Source organism: Adelges cooleyi, unplaced genomic scaffold (genome assembly GCF_023614345.1).
Source record: "Adelges cooleyi isolate 19-005CV unplaced genomic scaffold, UGA_ACOO_1.1 ACOO_flye_CR_arks_rails_tigmint_CR_PRNA_247, whole genome shotgun sequence".
Taxonomy (NCBI): Eukaryota; Metazoa; Arthropoda; class Insecta; order Hemiptera; family Adelgidae; genus Adelges; species Adelges cooleyi.
The window spans coordinates 8,486,538-8,507,554 of record NW_026095912.1 but is presented as its reverse complement, the minus strand read 5'-3'; the positions used below and the strand labels follow the sequence as shown (position 1 = coordinate 8,507,554).

At 29.6% G+C, this 21,017-nt stretch overlaps 2 protein-coding genes across 7 annotated transcripts in view; one reads left to right on the top strand and one right to left on the bottom strand.

The window, feature by feature from the left end:
- LOC126836338 (uncharacterized) overlaps positions 1 to 21,017 on the bottom strand; it is a 158,943-nt gene that overhangs the window by 11,945 nt on the left and 125,981 nt on the right. Inside the window, exon 1 of one of the 3 annotated variants that reach the window (XM_050569578.1) lies at positions 19,847 to 19,961. The exons of the other annotated variants lie outside the window; for them this stretch is intronic. The gene's annotated coding sequence lies outside the window, so the exon portion shown is untranslated. Of the gene's footprint in view, positions 1 to 19,846; positions 19,962 to 21,017 lie in introns of those variants that run through there. 3 annotated transcript variants of the gene reach the window in all.
- LOC126836339 (calcium/calmodulin-dependent protein kinase type 1) overlaps positions 11,224 to 21,017 on the top strand; it is a 139,161-nt gene continuing 129,367 nt past the window's right edge. For all 4 annotated transcript variants that reach the window (XM_050569582.1, XM_050569580.1, XM_050569581.1 and 1 more), the window contains exon 1: positions 11,224 to 11,634. In XM_050569582.1, the coding sequence (XP_050425539.1) occupies positions 11,534 to 11,634 (101 nt within the window). In that variant the 5' untranslated portion in view covers positions 11,224 to 11,533. The remainder of the gene's footprint in view (positions 11,635 to 21,017) is intronic.

The window sequence follows — 21,017 nt, the reverse complement described above, 5'->3', positions numbered from 1 at the left end:
ACAAATCTGGTTTCAAACTAACAACTAAAAATCACTCGTTAATGGTAATTATTCTAGCAAAAATAATTTAAATGTACAAAAACGATAATAATTGAGTGTTATCTATAATTTTCTATAATCTTCATTTCACTACAGAAAACCCTCAATAGAATAATCAAGAATTTATAAATCTTTTTTTAAAATTAATCTTCTAAATGTCACTTTCTGTGCTTAAGATATCCGGGCGTGAAGTCGGAGCCCTATCTGAAAATGGAAGAAAGTGAGAAAATTTCAGTAAAAGAAAAAAACCAAAGTGCTTTAATCCGATTGGTAGAAGAGGAGACCACGGAAGAGGATCTATCTCTAGAAACGATACCACAAAATATGACTTCGGAAGAGGAAATGGAAATGGATCCAGAGTTTGATTTCTGGACCAACAACACAACGGGTTTAATAATTTCAGTCCTTATGATTACGAAAAATTTGAGTAAGTCGAGTTCGTCTGTTAAAGAATAGCCTGACAAGATAATGTGATAATTAAAACAATTACGGAAGAAAATACCGTAAGAGCACAAAATAGAAACCGAAATGATGAAATCATATTATTTATCATTACTAATGTTATTTAGTAATTATTAATTAATTTATATATATATATATATATATAGTACCTAACCAATTTTTGGGTCACCAACGATTTTTTGGTTTTTAAACTTATTTTCCGTGGTTGTTTTATTTTTAAAAAAAATTAATTTTTAAAATGTCAATCTAAATTATTTGAATGAATACTTCAATATTTAGCTTCTTATGGTAGATATTAGTTAAGCAATTTTGAAGTTAACATAATCATGTATATTTAAAAATACATACAGAATATACATTTCCCCAACTCTGTAATTGATAAAATCGCGATTCCCTAGTATTTCATTTAAATATTTTTACCAAACTGTGAATTTTCTTAGTAGATAGTAGATACCGACAAAAGTGTTTAACCGACCCTAACCTTTTAATAATTGAGTTTTCAAAATAAAATTCCCTTGCCAAAGAATATATTATGAAGAATTATTAATATATTAACTGTTGTTTAACTGGCCCTTCTGAACTATCCACCGCTGTCCAAGCTTACAATGTGTATATAAAGTATAAGAATATAATTTCGTTTGAACGTTACAAACTTCATCAGACTACCATTTAAAACTTATCTTTAAAAATTATAGTTCAAACTAGTTTTTAACTTTTATTTCATTTTTGCTCACAGTTATTATGATATATTCGTGGTTAGTCTTGATGGGATACTATGCGGAAATGATTTGCATAGAGAATTGCATGTGTAACGATGAAGAATTAACCTGTTTCTGACATTCACCGCAGACCATGATCATGTGATCATGATGATTTTGTTTTACAAGTTATCAATTGCTCTGCACCAATGTGCGTGAAAATGGTTTCATACTTAATTTCTCAGCATATCAGTGGAACGCATTCCAATGTGTTGTAGCTAAGTATTTTCAATATTTTAAAATAAATGATATTTTTTTTTAAAACTATAGATATGCGAACTCGCGTCGTAGCTGTGCTGTGTAAAGCACAATATCTGTTTAAGCAGTAGTATCACACAATATGCTATTTATTATTTGATGAGTTAACATAAAAAAAGACAATACAATGGGGTCGGGGTATAGTGGGAACAGAGTATATTGGGGCGGGTGTAATTACTGGTCTATATGAGTGATAAAATCACTTTCAAATAATCGCTTAAATGCGAATCTGTAATATAAATATCGATAAAAGCAGTAATGTCAATAATGTGCTAAAAAATGTATATTTGGTATTAGAGTAGAAACGATTAAGGGGTTGATCGTCTGTCTATAATGATTTTTTGCTATAGTTACCTTATAATATCTTAATTAACAATTAATGCATTTTTTTCAAATACCTGTTGATTGTTGATTCACTTACAAATTGCAGTTATTATCGGCTTATGGTGTCTCAAAAATGGTATGAGAAAAATATTTTAATTCACGTTTCTTTTTTTTTTTTAAATATTTTCTTTTTTTACAATCTGTACAAAATATGTATAATCAGCAAGTCTGATGACAAAGATACAATGACAATAATGTATGAATAGAAAAGCTCTCAGCAGTGTCACCTGACCAGAATAATTAATTTTTATACATTAAGTAGGTCCCTGGGCCATTGCCTTTTTAGCATTCTAGTAATAAGTGAGACAGAGGATAATTTTTTAATTAGAGGGTTGCAATGGGAGTGTAGTTTAGAGTTAAATTTGGAATAGTGGGTTTTGGCCAGTTCGTTGAGGGTTTGTGGTTTGTTAAGTCTTTGTGGAGGTTATTGTTTGTTACATACCTAATGCGCGCTCAATGTTAGACGTTTATCAAACGTTAACCCCAAGTACTCGACTTCATATTCTGCGGGTATTACTTTACTTTATTGTTGAACGAAACTGCCCTTCGACACTAACAGCAAATGAATTACTTAAGAACTAATTAATGAACTCGTCTGGGGTTAATTAAGTAATTTCGTTTAAAATTTCCCGGTAATTTCCCGGTTTCTTATTGAAAATAGACATTGCTTTAGTCGAGCAAAAAAAATATTTTATTTCATATACAAATATTTGTAATTACCTAAAACGACCGTCCAATATAATACAAACTAATCACTTGAACAGTTTTATTGTACTTGCCTATGTAATGTCTACTGGAGCGGGCGGGTAATCATACACATTAAATTAAACACACAAAGAAGATATTCAAAGACCGCTAAGTAGGTATCGAATGAGTATTGGAGGAACATATAACACGGCTTTAGCGTTTCACATATCAAGGGCATTGCATAGGTACTTTTTTGCATTTAATGTTCAATATCATTTTTCACTACCCTTTTTTTATTATGTATCCCATCTAAATATTTACAACCCATAAAATCCTCACATCGACCTGCGACACCGTGCAACAATGATTGTTAAAATAAAATGACAATGTCCTAAACCATTTGTTACATGTATATATATTTTCCTAACCTAACTAGATGTAAAATGTATTGTCCAATCTTGTGTAATATTTAAACACATTTACTGTTGCTTGTAAAGACGATTCGTACATTGTTAAATGCGTTATAAAAACAAAAACATTTACGCTTAAAATATTATTGATTTATTTTCTAGTCGCATCTAATTTTTCATCTTTTAATAATAGTTTTAATGCTTAGACTAAACTATAATTGAAATCTAAAGATAATTTAACAATACTGTTAAGCTTTATGCTTTATTTTTAACTATATAGCTGCTGCATTGACCTAAATTATTCAGCTTTGATGTTAAAACTATGTTTTGATGGAACGAATAAAATAATTAAACTTGTCTTTTTGCAAAAATGCAAAAAAATTAAATTTTTTTCAAACACAACATGTAGTACAATATGAGTAGGGAAATTGTAAAGCAAATATGCCAAAGATTTGGATCGGATGTATCTTTCCAAACATTTTTTTCTTGTTCACTTGTTTTATTTGTTATTTATGCAAATTAAATTTGCTTAGTATTTAATACTATGTAAATGACAGAAGTTCCTGTTTTTACTAATGAGTTTATTTTTAGTTTTGGTTTTTTCCAATATATATTTTTTATCATTAAAAGTTTTTATTTAAATTTAGTTTAATGAAATGTGATGATTATGTTGGTTTCAAATAAGTTTTCTGTGAAATGTGGTACGGTTGCAAATAATATATTATAACTGCGACACGCCTACTCGTATTTTAAACTTCGAACTAGTACCGAACGCTAGTAATTATTGGGTATAAAAAAGTTTTATACCATTTATGCAGGCTTTAGAGTTGAAATCACTAAAAACATACTCTTATTCTTATTCTTTATTGTCCAATACATAAAGCAATTAACTACTACATTTGTGACCCCGGTATAATTTTCTAAAATTGTTTTTTTTATCTTAAACAAAACGTTATTGACACATACTGATCACTTTATTGCTATTATTTCCATCATTATCCCCAATCACAATTTATTCTACTCACTACATCTTCGTAAAGGGGATTCAAAACCGACCATTTTTAAAGAGTTTTGTATAAGCAATATTTACGAAAAAAGTGGTTTAAATAAAATTTAACCATGTCAATTAATTTACCGGTTAATTTGTATAAGCTTCATGGTATTATTTTTAATTAAAATAATTTTGTCTATGAGTAAAAGCCATTTTAGTTAATATAATAATACATTTTTTGTCCATCGCACAGGCCGAACCAGTGATCCGATTAGTAATCTGAAAACAGACTTGAATTCGTTATGAAGTTTACTTGGGATCCTACAAAGTACTTTTTTAATATATTTTTCTTACTATGATTAAGAAACGTTTTAACATTTTATAAAAATTTAAATTTTAAAATCAAATTTGTAAAGGGTTAAAATTCAAAATTGAAAAAAGTACCTTGTAGGATCTCAAGTAAACTTCATGACAAATTCAAAACTGTTTTCAAATTACTTATCGGATTAGTGGTTCGGCCTGTGCGATGGACAAAAATTGATGTGTTTTGACTGAAAAAAACGGCCGGTATCGAATCCCCTTAAATCTTTTATTTGCTAGTATAACTCATCCCAAAAAACAAAATTTTTCAATTCTATTTACTATTTGATTTCTAAGCACGGTATATTCTGCATTTCCAATTCTGACCCTCTTATTTACTAAGCTTCCTATCATATTTCAGACCTCCTTATTAGGTTTCAAGCCTTTTATTTTCAAGTTTTTTCATTTAACTATTAGACACTATACCATACAATAGAACCCGTAATAGAATCTTCAGTACTTAGTATTAGTAATTGGTTTCTTCTGAATAATAAGGAAACCTTATTATAATTACTCTTACAAATATTTTTGAGGAAGTTGTCAAAAGACAATTATTAGCCTATAACACTTGTCTGCAACAAAATCCTCCTTCAAAAAATTATGTCATAAATATGAAGATTTTGATGCTCTGAATCTGTTCCCGGTGGTCGATTTTTTCTATCACGTCTAGATTTTTCGATATGAACTTTCTTGGTAATACAAAAGCTGATAACTACCGACAAATTATTCGAGAGCTTCTTTCTGCTTATAAAGCTTTAGGGTGCAATATGTCACTCAAAATTCATTTTTTGGACTCTCATATAGATTTCTTTCCGGAAAATCTTGGTGCCGTATCAGATGAGCATGGTGAAAGGTTTCATCAGGATATTATGCATATTGAAAGACGCTACAATGGAAAATGGTCAGCCGCAATGCTTGCTGATTTTTGTTGGTCGATTCGCCGAGAAACTTCGATGGAAACGATGAAAAGGAAAAAAACTACAAAATAATTTGAATTATATTACCATAATGAGATAAATATACTGATATTTCTATAACTTGTGACTGTAAAATAAGCATTTTTCACTGTAAAACTTAGACCGTAGTCTTTTTTCACTTTTTTATATTTGTTGTTACTTTGATGATATTGTTTTTTGATTAAATAGACATGATATTCAAAATCTATGTGCTGTATTTATTTGTATGTTAAATTTCGTGTTTAGAGCACCAAATATGATGTTATCATGCATGAGAATAATAAGGAGAAAAAAAAATTTTTTTTTTGCAGACCAGTGTAATTGTCTACATTGTTTTAATTGCTTTTTTTTATAAATTGGTTAACGATTATAAAACTATTAAGAATTAACCCTGTATTTATTATATTAACTAAAGACTCAAGTACCTGATCAATAAGTAATTTAATCATGTCTAAAGAAATACCACCATTGAAAGACGAAATTATATTTTTTCATTTATTTTATACTAGTTTTCTTTGGGAATAGCAATTGACTAAAAATTTAAACAAAAATGCTAATGAACACCAAAATGGATAACTCTTAAACTTTTGTTCGTATATTTGGAAATATTTTGTGTGCACTTTAGTGTAGTTAAATGTATGATGTGCTGTGGTCTTCCTCGGTTAGCATTTAATGTTAAACTGCAATCGAAAACGTTTTTGGTCCCGGACGTTCGAATCAAAACGTTACACACACTTGGTTTGGGCGTTTCCGAATCATTTGTTAAACCGTTTGACTGATTTCGCAGTTAAATCAGTTTTGACCTCTTTATGATAAATCGTTGGCGTCGTTAACTCTCCGCAGTCAATCATTATTTTATTTTCACTCATTATTTCAGTTGCCTATTCAATAAGCAATTCGATTGGGCATTATAATGAAATTGCCATGGAACGTTGGGTTAGATGAACTATCAAATAATGTTTGGTGAGTAAAAATCGTGTATTTTCATTTGAATATTGCATAACACAATATTTACTTGGTTACACTAAACACTGGTAACTTTACCATAGTTGTGAACCGTTATTGAAATCCAGTGGTTGTGTATAAATTTCGGCTAACACATAGTATTGATTTTGTTTAAATGTAACTGCAAACATAATGATATCCTCTTTTCTTAAACGTCGATACATTCTAAAGTAATTTGTGTCATTTTCAAATTATTTCGAATTCGATTCGTCTTGCTCACGCCATGGGTCTTATTTTACAGAAACAATTAACGTCACTAGTAGACGTTATTCGTTTCAATTAATTTTGTTCGCAGCACACGGGCAACATCTTTTCTCTTGATATACCTGCCTGTTTGCCTGGTACACGTCAGTCGTCGCCCACACTTGCCACGGTACCGAACAAACACGCTTGTTATTTCCCACAGCTCAATGTTGTACAACTATATCATTTTCCCATTTAATTTGTTTGTTTTACACGTTCAATATAATTTTGGTGTTGCATTCGTTTGTTGTCCATTCTACTCGTTTCAAGTTGCACAACCAATGAACATTCAACGATTCGTTATAGTTTGTAGATTGAAATTACAAGTCATTGGAAGAGATGGATCGAAGGAGTAGAAGAAGATCTGGAATAGCTGGGTATAGAATATGGAAAGAAACAAAACAAGATAGAGATAAATGGCGTATTAGTGGCGGCCAAAACTTTAAAACAGTAGTTACGTCAAGAAATAAAGAATGAAAAAAAGAAGACATATTAAGTCACTATAATCGTATCTCGATAGACAGTCGCAATCCGGAGAGATAATAAGTTTGCCTTCATTAGCAGAGAATTGTTAAATCATAATGTTTTAAAAATGTTTGTGCATTTTTCTAAAAATTAAAATTAATTGTTTAAATTTGCCCGAAATCAGTTACACTAAATGTTGATAAAATAGTAGTAGATCACCAATAATAATGTAAAATTTAATACCTAACACACGGTAGATAATCTGTTGGATAAATACCCTTATGGCCTTATATATAAAGTTTCATATTCCAGCGCTACGTATGCTCTACACAAGATAATATTAATATGATAATAAATTTAACAATACTGTTTAATTTATTTAATCTGATATTAATTGTATTGTATGTTATTTTGTAGAACTGCAAGCGTGCAAAACGCGTTTGCTACACGTTTAGTGTATAGGAAGTAAGCAATATTTAGGGTACCTATAACGATAAACAGCACTTAAACTCGAACGAGCGTATGAGCTTATGTTGTGTAGTGTATACAAAAGCAAACAGGGCCGTTTAACGAGAAACTAGATTAACAGAGATTTACTTTACGTATAATATCATAAGTATTTAAGTACTCATGTTAAAGCAATAAGGGTGCAAGATGACGACAGAGCAACCGCCAGTATTTCTTCGAAAACGTTTGAATATTGATAGCCCGAAGAGCAACACAAGAGCAAATACCTACTCATAGCTCATGTGTTGCCTAACTATAGACCCTGACTAGTTTATATTAAATTATTTGTATTGTTGCTGACGTCAATGTTAAAAAATAGTTCAGAGACCAAAATTGTAAAAAAAAAAGGCGGAGATAGTAAAATATTTTGCTAAAAAAAATGTAACAAATTCATCAAACTTATGTAAACTTCTTGACATGACGTTTGGGTTTTAAATCAGCTAGTACTTACCAGTTTTATTTCACATTAAGTGGCGGCTTTGGTGTAATTAAAAAAAAACATTTTATGGTGTCATAAGATTTGTTATACATAATAAATTCTAGACTTACAAGATATTACAATTCTGCTTAAAGGATCAATTCTACATCAAAAACAATTACCTGTTTTAATCGTTAAAACGTTTTACTGTTATACTCGAGAAAAGAGATAGGTTATAATTTTATGACAATATTTTGACGAAGTTAATGTTCGATAGTTTAGTTTAAACGAGTGAAATTAAAACCAGCAATAGTCTTTAGGGCCATTAGTAATAATAATAATAACAATTGCAAAAAACGCGGTATTTTTGTTTTTAAGTTTTTAAATCTTAAAAATTAAAATCAAGTTTGCCAAAAAAAAAAAACTTACTTTACTGACATATTCTTCTTGTTCTTTCCTAAACGCTGTTTACATCTTGTTGCTTGTTTAAAACAAAATTGTTTTCAAGTCCCAACATTACAGAATTAACTCGCAGTTTTGGAGCCTAACCTTATTTTAAGCAACTGTAAAAATACTTTATCAAGCTAATTACTGAACAAAACATATTTACTAAGTTTGGAATATTTTATCGTTGAAATAATATTATACTAGGGTACTAATGATTTAATTTGTTATCAAATAATGTACGTAGAAGTACAGTAAAAATGAAAAATGAAAAAAAAAATACAATAAAGTAGGTTCAGTAAGTCCTTAAAGCTTTCTGATTTAGTGTAAGTCTACGTTTTAATATTAAGTACGTGATGAAAGTTATATAAAGGTTGAATGAGTTTAAAACTTTTTCATGACCACGAGTAATTCTTTTAAAGGCCTGTATGTTATCTTACTTGAGTGGTTTGCTATATTTTTGTCTCCACCGAGTGTACAATAATTAGCTTACACAGTAAACGACGATGATTTTAAATGGATTATAGATAAGTAGTTGTATTATAGGCTTAAGAATCTCAAATGGTATTGTTAGCATAATTAGTTACTAGTTATATTAAATTTGAACTAGAGAAACTTGAGGAATTTGAACTAGTAGAAATGTCTACTATATAAAAGTTTAGGAACTAAGTAATTTATTGAAAGTTATTTTGTCGTTTTCAGGTATAAGACTGGTGACCTCTCTAATACCATTATGCTCTTTTTTTTCTTAAATTAATTTTTACTTAAATGACATGCGAAATAACTTATCAATTTATTAAATAAATAGGTACTACAAATATACTAAGATACGTATAGATGGATGTTATATAAATATATATATATATATATAAGAAACATAGTAACTGATACGTCAGTCAGGTCAAACAAATATCTTTTGAAGAATTGTTTTAATGTAAAAATTATGTTTATTACCTCTAATATACGTTTTTAATAAATTTAAATGCATAATGTATTAACTATTACTATAATATACATACGAGTGATAGTACGGAAACAGGACTAAAAAAATACTGATTTCGAAATAACGAAACGCCCCTCCTAAAAAGTACTGTTTGGCCTTTTAAATAGTGTATTTTAGAACTTGGTTAGCTTATAATCTAAAAAGAAGATAATGTGCGAGTCTTAAAAACTTAAATCTATGAAAATAACTTATGTTTTTAACCTTCTGTATGAAATATAATTTGTGTAGCTCAACAATTACATTATAATATAGTGTATACCTATATAAATAATTATTTGATTATAACAATGAGATATGAAATCCAGCAAACATTCTATTGAAAAACTTCTAGCTAATTTTTAGGACGTTTTAGTTTAATGCAATGTCTTCTACATCTCTATACCAAATAAATTAAAATAATTTTGTACTTATTTACACAACCGTTATTAATGAATATATTTATCCAATGTTTGTACTTTTTCCGTGTTGGTTTTTAAGAATCCACACTTGCAGGGTAAATGTATAGAAATATTATGTAATTATTATTTTATTAATAGATAGGAATAAATGTTAAACCAATTTAAAAAAATTATAACCTTTTTGATTTTGTTGTTGTTTGAAATTGAACACACACTTACTTAGATCTTTAACACCATCTTAATTACTACCTTGCTAACAAATGTGTGTACAATCTAAAGATCATAAGAAATAACTAATGTCCCTTCACCCGGTAACCCGTAAACTCCCTATTGGCTGTACGTTTGTATATACTTTTTAGTATTTTTCTAAAAAAATATTGTAAAATTACATGAAAAGAAGATAGATGATAGTGAGGAGTGGCATTTTATTAACAAACTGTGTAACGAGGACGGTTTTTATATTTGTGCAATTGCCACGAAGTATTAATGAAAAAAATAACAGAACAACAATCTCATAAAAACCAATGAATTTAGAGTTAAAATAAAACTTAGAACTCTGTATTAATTTAGAATTCATGGAAATATAATGGAATAAAAAGATTCGATTTTTTTAGATAACTCAATTTGGAGTACAATTTAAGAAAATTATTCTAACGTATCATGCGTGTGATATCTTTTGTTTTTATATTTATTTACTAAATACGGTTACGTTATTATTTATGCAAATTTTAAGTACAGGGTGATACATTAAGGACAAGGCTCTCATTTTCACTTAAAACAATTGCAATTTTGTGGTTTTCCTTTTTGGTGACACTAAAGTTTATGTTATTTTACAATGTTAGAAAATGTTCAAATTTGTATTATTTACCAGAGTTTTATCAACTTTTAAACCTTAAATGGTAGATTAAGTATAATATGTATTCATTTTTACTTTTAAATGAGTTTTTTCATAGGCGAATTTTTTAGTTTTTCGTGTTTATGTAATTTAAAATTTTAATAAACTAAAGTGTTAAATGTTAAATTGCTTTCCACATCATTGCGGAAAAAAACTATTAACCTGATTAATTCAAATTCAAATTTAAATACCTGTAAAATGCAGAGCTTAAGCATCCTTAGTTTTTTTTATTGAAATTACGCCTATGGAAAATTGAGATCACATAGTATAAACACTGAAAAAAATGTACCCTGCATATATAGCTGTAATATATCATGTATTATTATTATTATATTTAAATATAATAATTAATAACAATAATAATATATATTGTTATTATGCATTCACGGTGCGTGTAAGTGTGTGAGCGCGCGCGAATGTGTGTACCGTTTTTCTTCCCACCGCCGCCGCCGCCGCGGCCGGGCAGGGGCAATGCGCGCCGCCACCGTGTCCACCGCCGCCCGCCGCCCACGGCCCATCCTCGTTGTCAGTGGTATCGCAACAGCCGTACCGTGTTGACGTGGTTGTGGTCACCTCCTGTTGTCCGTCTCGCCACTCGTCGTACTTTCACCACTGCTCGTCTTTGGGGAAAAAATTCCCACGTGCTCCGGCTAATCGTTTTTTACACATTTTTTTTTCCTTGAACGGTCCCCTTTGGGTGATTGACTTTTTTTAAATATATTTTTAAAGCGCGAACACGGACATTTTTTTTCGCCCTTTTGGATTTCGAACCCGAGTTTGGGGTTTGAAATACATACGTTTTGTGCTTTCGATTATTTGTTTTTTTTTGCGGATATCCATTGCCGTCGCGATGCCTCTGTTCGGCAAGAAGGACGTGAAGAAGGCTAAAAAGGATTCTGAGAAGGCGCAGTCGATCGAGGACAAGTACGACATCAAAGACCAGCTCGGCACGTGAGTACTTAAAAAATAATATCGCCAGTAATTTATTTTACTCGGAGCACGCGTTCGGTGATTTTTAGAAAAGAAAAACCCGTTAGATTTTAAATAACACCGGGATTGCCCGGCCATTCTCTTTTTCTTCCACCGTCGCCACTACAACAGCTGACTACACTCACAGCTCTCTTCGTGTTGATATGAAGTTTCAGCCAAGCACGAAAATAATTCATAATAATAATAATTTTGACAACAATACAAAATATTACATATTATAGTAACGAGTAACGCCGTGTTCGTTATGCATACATACATACAATATATTACATACGGTTTGTCTTCTCATTGATAATTGAGTATTTTTGTTTTCTGGTTAGACCGGATTTAAAAAAAAAAATGATATGTATTCAGAGTGGTTGATTTTTATTTTGATCCACTCATCGAGTTCAATTAGTAATTGAATTATTTTTAATATTAACGTGATCTCAATTTTTCACCAATTTTGATGTTTTCAACCCCTTCCTAAATTAATTATTTTATTGTATTACATAGTCTAAAAGTTATGTCGGGAGGAAAAGTGCCGTTAAGTAATGTGCACGGATAAAAGTAAAACTACACTTTACCCTTCCTCCAGTCTAAATTTTAATAACTTTAAAAATAGATATCCGAATCGGTTTGTCGACCAGTCTATATTTTAGTAAATTGTCGGTAAATTAATAAAATAGGTATATACATTACAATTTTTTTAGTTTTAAAATTTAATGTAAAAATAAGCAATTGGGGAGGCGGTTAAGAAGATAAAAGTGTGAAAAATTGAGATTTATGTATATAAAAATAATTGTAGTTCCCGTACAGACCAATGGTCAAGGACATCAGCCCCGGCTAAACTCTTAGTCTTATGATCATTATTATAATAATTAACAATAATATTACTATTGGTAATAATAAATAATATTTTTTATTTGCATATTTTTTTGTTTTCCTGCCTTCAATATTATACGCACGATCTACCATTTGTTTTTAATGAATCCTTATAAATGTTATCAAACAAAAACAACAAGAACTCGGACAGTCGCGTGACGTACTTACTGACCTATTGTGTTTATTTAATACCTAAATATCATTGTTATAAAAATTACCATAAGAATAGAATGTAATAATTCGAGATTCGATTGTTTACATGGCCATAATACATGAAAAGCCTATTTAAAAAATAAAAATTATACGGTTTTTTATTTTTTGTATCTAAATTGTTGTAGAACATCATAATGTAAATCAACAAAAAATCTGCTGGTACTTTTACCCACATTTGCATAAACGTTAGCGTTCAAAAAATGTCGAGAGCACTCTTATTTTTTACCTAAACTGGTTTACTAGCTCACCCCATGATGTAGTTGAAAAATTCATCTAATTTATCAGACATGTTAGCTATATTAAAAAAAAAAATGACAAGATTTGCAAAGAAAGGAATAATTGTAGTAGATAAACTAAAAAAAAAAAACTTTTAAAATACTTAAAATTGTTTTATATATATATATATACTGGCTAATGGTTGCAGTTAAGGTTGTAGGAAATTATGGTTAATATTGATACTTTCACGTTGAAAATATAAAGTTGCCGGTAGACAAGAATTTTGATAATAATCGGTCAGACTATGTGTACAGGTATTACCTACTTATATAGGTATTAGGTACTCGGTAGACCAGTTGTATAATAATCATATTATATTTACGATTTAGTCACATTTACGATGTACAACAAAAAAATGAAAGTCGCGAAAAACAGAACTAATGTTGGAATACATTAGTATAATAGTGTGCCGGTTTTTATCATTTTGTTAACCGGACAAGGTCGATCGTTTGTGTTTACGGCGATTTGTTATTAATTATAAATTACTAATTATCGTTATTGCTATTGTAGTAAAATATTTTCAACTACGGTAATTTAAATTATATTAAACCAAACTACTACCGGTGCATACTAATTGAAGGAGTTATTCTTCCCTAAAAATGTTTGTTAGGTGCGGTTTAAACATTGTTTTACATTCCAAATAAAAGGAAGGAACCGTGGATTGTTATCATTACCACTGACTTAAGTTCTGTTTAAGTATGAAATGAGAGGTAGTAACTATAATATAATATGAGGCGCTCAGAAGCAAAACCGATTAACTACCCTTTTTTTTTTTGCGAAATCCAACCATGATATTATTTGCAAAAAAAAAAAAGGGTAGTTAATCGGTTTGGCTTCTGAGCGCCTATATGTAGTATACATATGACTAATTTCAATTAAATTGTCGTTAATAGATAAAAAATTGACGTTTTTTTTTCTTGACACATAACCTCAGAATATTATCATTGTCACAGCTGTTCTCGTGTTAGTGAAATTGATTTAAAGTTAAAACGACAAATGTATATATTTTTCCTGTCTGATATCGGTTAATTTCGATGGTAAATATTAGGTATATTTTATTTTAAAACCATATTCGGACCGTACAAAGTGTCCGCGTTTTGCAATTTAAACAATAGACCTATTTGCTTATTGTATAATATTTATGTACAGATTGTAAATGTTTTTAAAAAATAAAAAAAGTCTCCAAGTTACATATTTACTTTGTTAACATATTTGCTTATTGTATAATATTTATGTACAGATTGTAAATGTTTTTAAAAAATAAAAAAAAAAAAAACAATAGACCGTACACCGGTGACCGTTTACCGTTACTATACCTATTAGATGAATTCATATTACTCTGGCTTGTACCCTTCTCGATCATTATCACATTCACAACTTTTAGTGTGATTGCGGTACGGTTAGATAATGGTAGTCCAATTGCCAATTGTGAAGTGCACCACCGGTCGATTGCATTCGTAAATCGTATACATACTACTAGGGGTTTTGTTTTTTATAAAACATATACTCTTTCGGATTCATTTCGATTACCTCTTCGCCTACCCACACTTAGTGTTCCCGACAGTTTTCACTGTACCCAAGTAAAGTTTGCATTGTTCCCAAATACTGTGATTATAATGTGCGTTTAAATAACTTGTTTGGTATTGCTGTATTAACGATTCGCCACCGGCCTCGACGGACACGTTATACAAACGCGTAAACAACATTTAAAAAATATGTTTTCCATTTCCACGTTCTTTTACGTGCCTTCAGTCTGCCAGTTTTGCGTATTTCTACAAATATTGACGTACACACAGTTTCCACATACATCCGTTATCGATTTAACATAAAAAACAAATATAATCAACTAGTCGAATTGATATCCGCTTCTTTTTTGTTTGTTTGTTCTGGCTGGTTTAAAAATACATATGATTCTTCGAAATGCTGAAATGTAATACGCCATTACATATTTTGTTTTGTTTCAATCGTATTTGTAAACGTATATTATTATTATACAATTCAACCGGATTGGAAATAAAAAAAAACAAATTAGTACTAAGTATACCGTTTATCAATGGCAACCGCACCGCTTCGTGTATACGTATAAAAAACCATAAACCAGTTATTATCGAAAAACAAAATTGTTTTGTGACGTTTATTCGGTAGTCGAAGTCTAATCGGTTTATCCGAATGTATTTTTTATTTTTTCTCTATCTAGATCATGCAAAAAAACTTATTAAATCAATATATAGTACATCATGTGTATTGTATAGACGTACCCAACGATCATGTCGAAAAACCAATGGAAAACAAATACAAAATTACATTAAAATATATTAAACACGCGATATATTTGAGTTTTGGTAATAGAAAGCCTAAACTAATTAATGATTGTTTTTCCAACGATAATATTTTATGATAATGTATTATGTAGGTGGTTATTTCAGTTGAAATTAAAACTGAATAAATATTAAAAATTTAGGTTACACAGCATTAAGTTTTTGAGCTGAGTATGTCCATTCCGTTTAAAAACATAATTGTATTATTACTATTATTAATACTACCATAATTTTGTGTTATGATTCGTTATTCTTAGAAAATATCATTCGGAGGTTAAATATTAAGTGGCATACAATTTAGGTTTATTTTTTAACTTTACCTACTATTTTAAGGTATAGTTGGTTTTTTTGGGATAAACTTCTGAAACTTCTGTTTACAAATTTCAAGTATTGACATTAAATTGAAATAAACTTTCTAGTTGTGTGCGTGCATAAAATCATTTCTTTAAAAACACCCTCGTCCCAGCTTTTACAAATAAATGAGCAGTTAATTTTTTTTTTACTATCACACCACGCCTAAAAAATCAGTTGTAGTGTGTTTGTAGATTTACTCCTGTAATAATCACATTTTTATCAGGATATTCGAGTTTGTATTTTTGTTTGTTTAGGCAAGCTCATATAAACCAAGTTTATGAAAAATATTTTTTAAAAAAAGAGTTAATATTTTGATAAAAACTGGATATTATTTCCAAGGACTTAAAAATAAATTACTATTACATATTGTATAAATTATTATATTTTTGTTAATTTATTATGGTTTTATTTACTGTATTTTTATTATAATAAGATGTGTTAAACAACAATACAATACAATACACTAAACAATATGTACTATCTTATAGGCTACATAATTTCAAGTAGTTTAAAAAAACTGTGCCCTTTTCGTCAGCATCGGCGACGGTAGGTGCTTTTAATGTTTAAGTGATATATTGTATTAAGTTGAGATTTTGGCATATTATCGCTTTCTCAAACCGTCCAAAAGAATGACACTTATAGGATGTGTTAAAGGTTAAAAAACTGTGTGTGTTTGTAATAGGTGTTCTTCATGGTTGCTCATTGTATAAATAAAAAATACAACTAATTAGATATTAAAATATGATTCAAGTCCACTGTTTTGAAACTAAAAATAACCATTAACAGTATAATATATTATGTGTATGTATGTATTTACGAGCGTGTGAAAATCTTTGTTATAATATTGTGTCAAAAATTAAACAAAATAATCTAATACAATGTATACATATACAGTATACATAACATGTAGGTTTCAAGGCATTAAAAACAATAGAAATTATTATGTTCATCCGGCAATGAGATAGTTCTTGAAAAATCTCCAATAAATAAACGGTTAGAAAATAAATAACTTTATTTCATTATTTAATGAAATGTTGCCACAAAAAATAATACCCTTTTAGCTCATTCTGTTGTAAGCGCTAATGATAGTAACATTGCTGCAGAAATACTCGTTAACGTTAAATTGTATTACTTTTTGTGGTTAAGGGTTTTTTAAATATTTCATTATTTGATTCATTTACTATAAAAAAAAAGTTTTTTCGAAAATAAATGGTTACAAAAAAATTAAAAAACATCAATCAGTGTAGTGATTTTTAATTTGTTTTTTTTTGCACATAACAAGCGTTATGGGGTCCACAGTATTTTAAAAAAAAAAGTTTGCAGACAGTACAACAATGCATTGTTGCCACTTATCTATTATTATTAGTATATGGGTTTTGCGTCAGTAATAGTGATAGTTCACCTTAATGGTACAGACCGTGAATCCATATTATTATGTGTTAGTGTTTTTTTAAAAATATTATTGTTATATCTACATTAATAACTTATAATTATATATTTTATAAACTATTCTGGTGGCAGTGTTTAATGTTATGGGAAATAATAAATTATCGCGATGCTGTGCTCATGCATTAATATTAGGTATATTATATATTATTAAATATTCTACCGTTACTCACTGCTTGTAATGTATTGTTAACGTGCGGTTACTTAATAAATATGATTATAATATTACAATAACAATATATGGTCGTCTTGTCTACATTATTATTCTAGACTGTTAACATTTTTAATGAAATTTTTTAATGTATAATTGTCAGAGTTGAAAAAATGAGTATCTTTTTTAAACGTCTAACCTAGATAAGTTTTCAACCCGATAAAACTCATATTTTTGAGTAAATACCAAACATTTGCTGTGCTTGAAGGAAAATTTTAAGAATTCTTTTTCGCACAAAACGTTTACTCTAATTTTTTGTTTAAAGTATGCGTCATACAGGTGAAGACAACAGATTGTTTTTATAAAATAACCATAAAAGTAATAATAATACAAATTTTCAACAAAAAAATGTGAGTATATTAAATCAACGATTTTATTTTTCTAACTGCGGGTGTTGCATAGCATTTAATTTTGAAATTAGGAAAATTCGCTGAATATGTTTCGATATATGAATATATATTCTGAATATGTTGATTTTTCGATAATAAGTTTCGAATTGAATGTGGTTGAGTAATGTGCACAGCTAAAAATAAGACTACACTCCACCCTCCCTTTCGTCTTAAATTTGAAGCTTTAATAACTTTATAAGTAATTACTTATAAAGTTGAATAATTATTCAAACCTGGTTTTTGACCAGTCTAAATGTTCAGCAAATTATTCTTAATTTAAATAGTTAATAAAATATGTACGCTACCGTTTACATAGCTTAAGTTCATTCAATTCTTAACACATAAAAGGATGGTTTTTTTTTTATAATATATCAAACTTCGACGAATTATTAACTATTAAAGTATAAAAAAAAAGTTTGTAAAAGTAATATTGGCTGGTTGTATTATTGTATATCATACAGCTGAGAGAATGTAGGTTTTTCTTTATTGTTATTATATCATAATAGACCCTATACACCGGTTCGGTAATACCCGTCCAGGTAAAATATTAATTATCTATATTCGTTTGTTTTGTACAGGCACTTATCTGGAAATGTATTAACAGTTTATAATTTTCTTAATAACTAAAATAATTATGACTGGTTAACTACGAATGCAGTTTTTTTTAAAAATAAATTGAGTACAAGAGAAATATTGTTTCTTTAACATTTACCTCAGTATCAGGGTTTTTTTTTTATTGAAATCAAAACAACAAATCTTTAATTTTAATTTAACATTATATTAACTAACATTATACTTGTTAATGTGTGTTTGAAGTTAGTGAAAAGAAAATTATTAATCAATGATTTATTCAACAATTTTATATTTTGAATAGAAGAACAATAAACATGCAATCCGCGTTTTAATTCTTCATTCTTGTGAAAGGCAAGTTAAAATATTTGTATCTTTTAAGTGTTAAAGTGCAGATTTGCATAAATAAACTGAATACTACAGTATTCTCAAGTCTCAACCATAACAGATCCCTTTTATATCTATATTTCTTGTAATTTGAAATTTGATATGTATAAATTCGTTTATTTTATACACTGGTACAAATAACATTTTTTTGGTTTTAACCGATTTTAATCCAATTTATAAGTAAACGATTTATTATTACAACAGAATTTTAACTTGTTATAATTGTATGTATTATTATATATTTATATCATCCCAATTTTAACTGCTACAACTAAAAATTGCAAATCAGTAGATGTCAACTTTAAATTAATTTTTCGTCTGTAAATAGAGGCGCACACACCCAAATATATTTAACTAAATTTGTTCAATCTACACATTTACATGTTTTTTGTTGTTTATTCCTACTACTTCTTTTTTTTTACTTCCGTCTTATCCAGCTTTAAATACTTTAGTGTTAATCTTTATTAACCTATCTTTATTTTTTTGTGTTAATTTGAACGTCGTATGAAAAAAACTTTACAGAGTTGACAAGAACCCCGAACTTTTTTTAAATCCAACCCAGTTAAATTGTTTTGGGTATACAATATATATGAACCTAATAAAATCTGATAAAACCTATTTTTAAAAAAATTGCTAAGTTCAAACCAAACAAAATCTGACGAGAATTTATGGGTTTGAGATTTTTGGTCAACACTAAAACTTCAATTACTTTTACTCAACATTTTCGGACGTGGATTTTCCTCTTTTATACATTTTTAATTATATTTGTCATGGGTTCAGTGGGTTTCTGACGTCTTGATTGGTTGGTGACACGTGTAATCTAACCTGTATCGATTCGAGGGAACGGCCTTGTCAAAAGGTTAAAATTATAATAAAGTATGTCTACTCCGTATGCATTAACTATTACGATCTTCACCGACAGGCACGTCTCCTGCAAGTATATTGAGGAAAATTGGGTATTTGTGTGTAAGCGATGATAGCAGCAGCAGCAGCATCTATATTTTCAGTATATCCTACCCCGCGAGACTCGAGGGCCGTCCGTTAATTAAACACAACAATTCTCTGACGGATGCGAAGGGTAAACCCAATTAAAATCCCCTCGACCGAGGTGAAGACTTAACGGTAATTTGTACTTAATCATTTACCTGGCCGCTTTAATATTGTCGCCGCGGCCTTATTATAATCAGCAGACTGTGGGAATACTGGAATACTGGGAATACTCTTGAGTACAATAAATTCACTGCGCAACTTATTAAATCCCGAATGAAATCCTGCATTATACTGACATATTATATTGATGATGAATAGGATGCAATGGGTACTTTTAATTGCATCATTTTTAATTACGGTGTTCGTATCAGTGATTGGATTTATGGCTTAGAACTTATCTGTGTATTGATTATCCAGCTGTCTGGGAGCTTTGGCGTGTTTTATGTCATTGTCGGTATGTTTGACATACAAACTATTGTCCACACGAGTCCGTAATTGGCTGTATAAAAAAACAAGTATAGATTAATTTAGTATTAATAATAAGCAGATAGTAACTATCGGGGTATGCACCGGCGTCGTTTCGAGTGTGTCATACTTTCTCTTTTTAATGTTTTAAATCGCATATCACATGTATTACATTATTATAATACCTACGCCCTACACGTTTATTGTGTTATTGTTGTTTTCTGCCTTATATGTCTTGTTAGATGTATCGCTATAGCTAAGTTTCCTTCAGCAGATTACAGTAGTAAACCTAGACCAACTCATCTCAGTTCTAAGATGAGCTATGTGCCATGTACGAGGAGTACAATACATATGTCAAGAAGGGGTGTTCTGTTGTATTGGCTTCCGAGAATGAACACTTGTAAGTTATAACTTGTAACCTAGGCAATGGCCTTATAGTTTCCAAAAAAGTCAAACGTTGTCATTATTATTACTTATGATTAACAGTAATTAACAGCCATAATTGCTTATTGTTATAACCACAACGGCGCCCTTGGTCAGATTGTTAATAATTAAGTATGGACATATTTGGAGAGCGGATGGTTCGCTTATTAAGATTGTACTAGTAAACCAAGGTTGATTGAAAAAGAACATATGGGGTGCTCCATATGGGGTAAAAAATTAAGATGGACACAGTAAAGAATGACCTGATGGAGGTGAAACTGGACTCAAATGGCAGTATGGTCTGGGCTTATGTAACAGAAGAATGGAACAGATAAGTTCGGAAGCGAAGAGCCTTAACGGCTCGCAAAGCTTATAGAAGAAATATTATTATTATTGTAATAGTCCAATCATTATCGTCGAGTGCGTGTGCGCACTCAT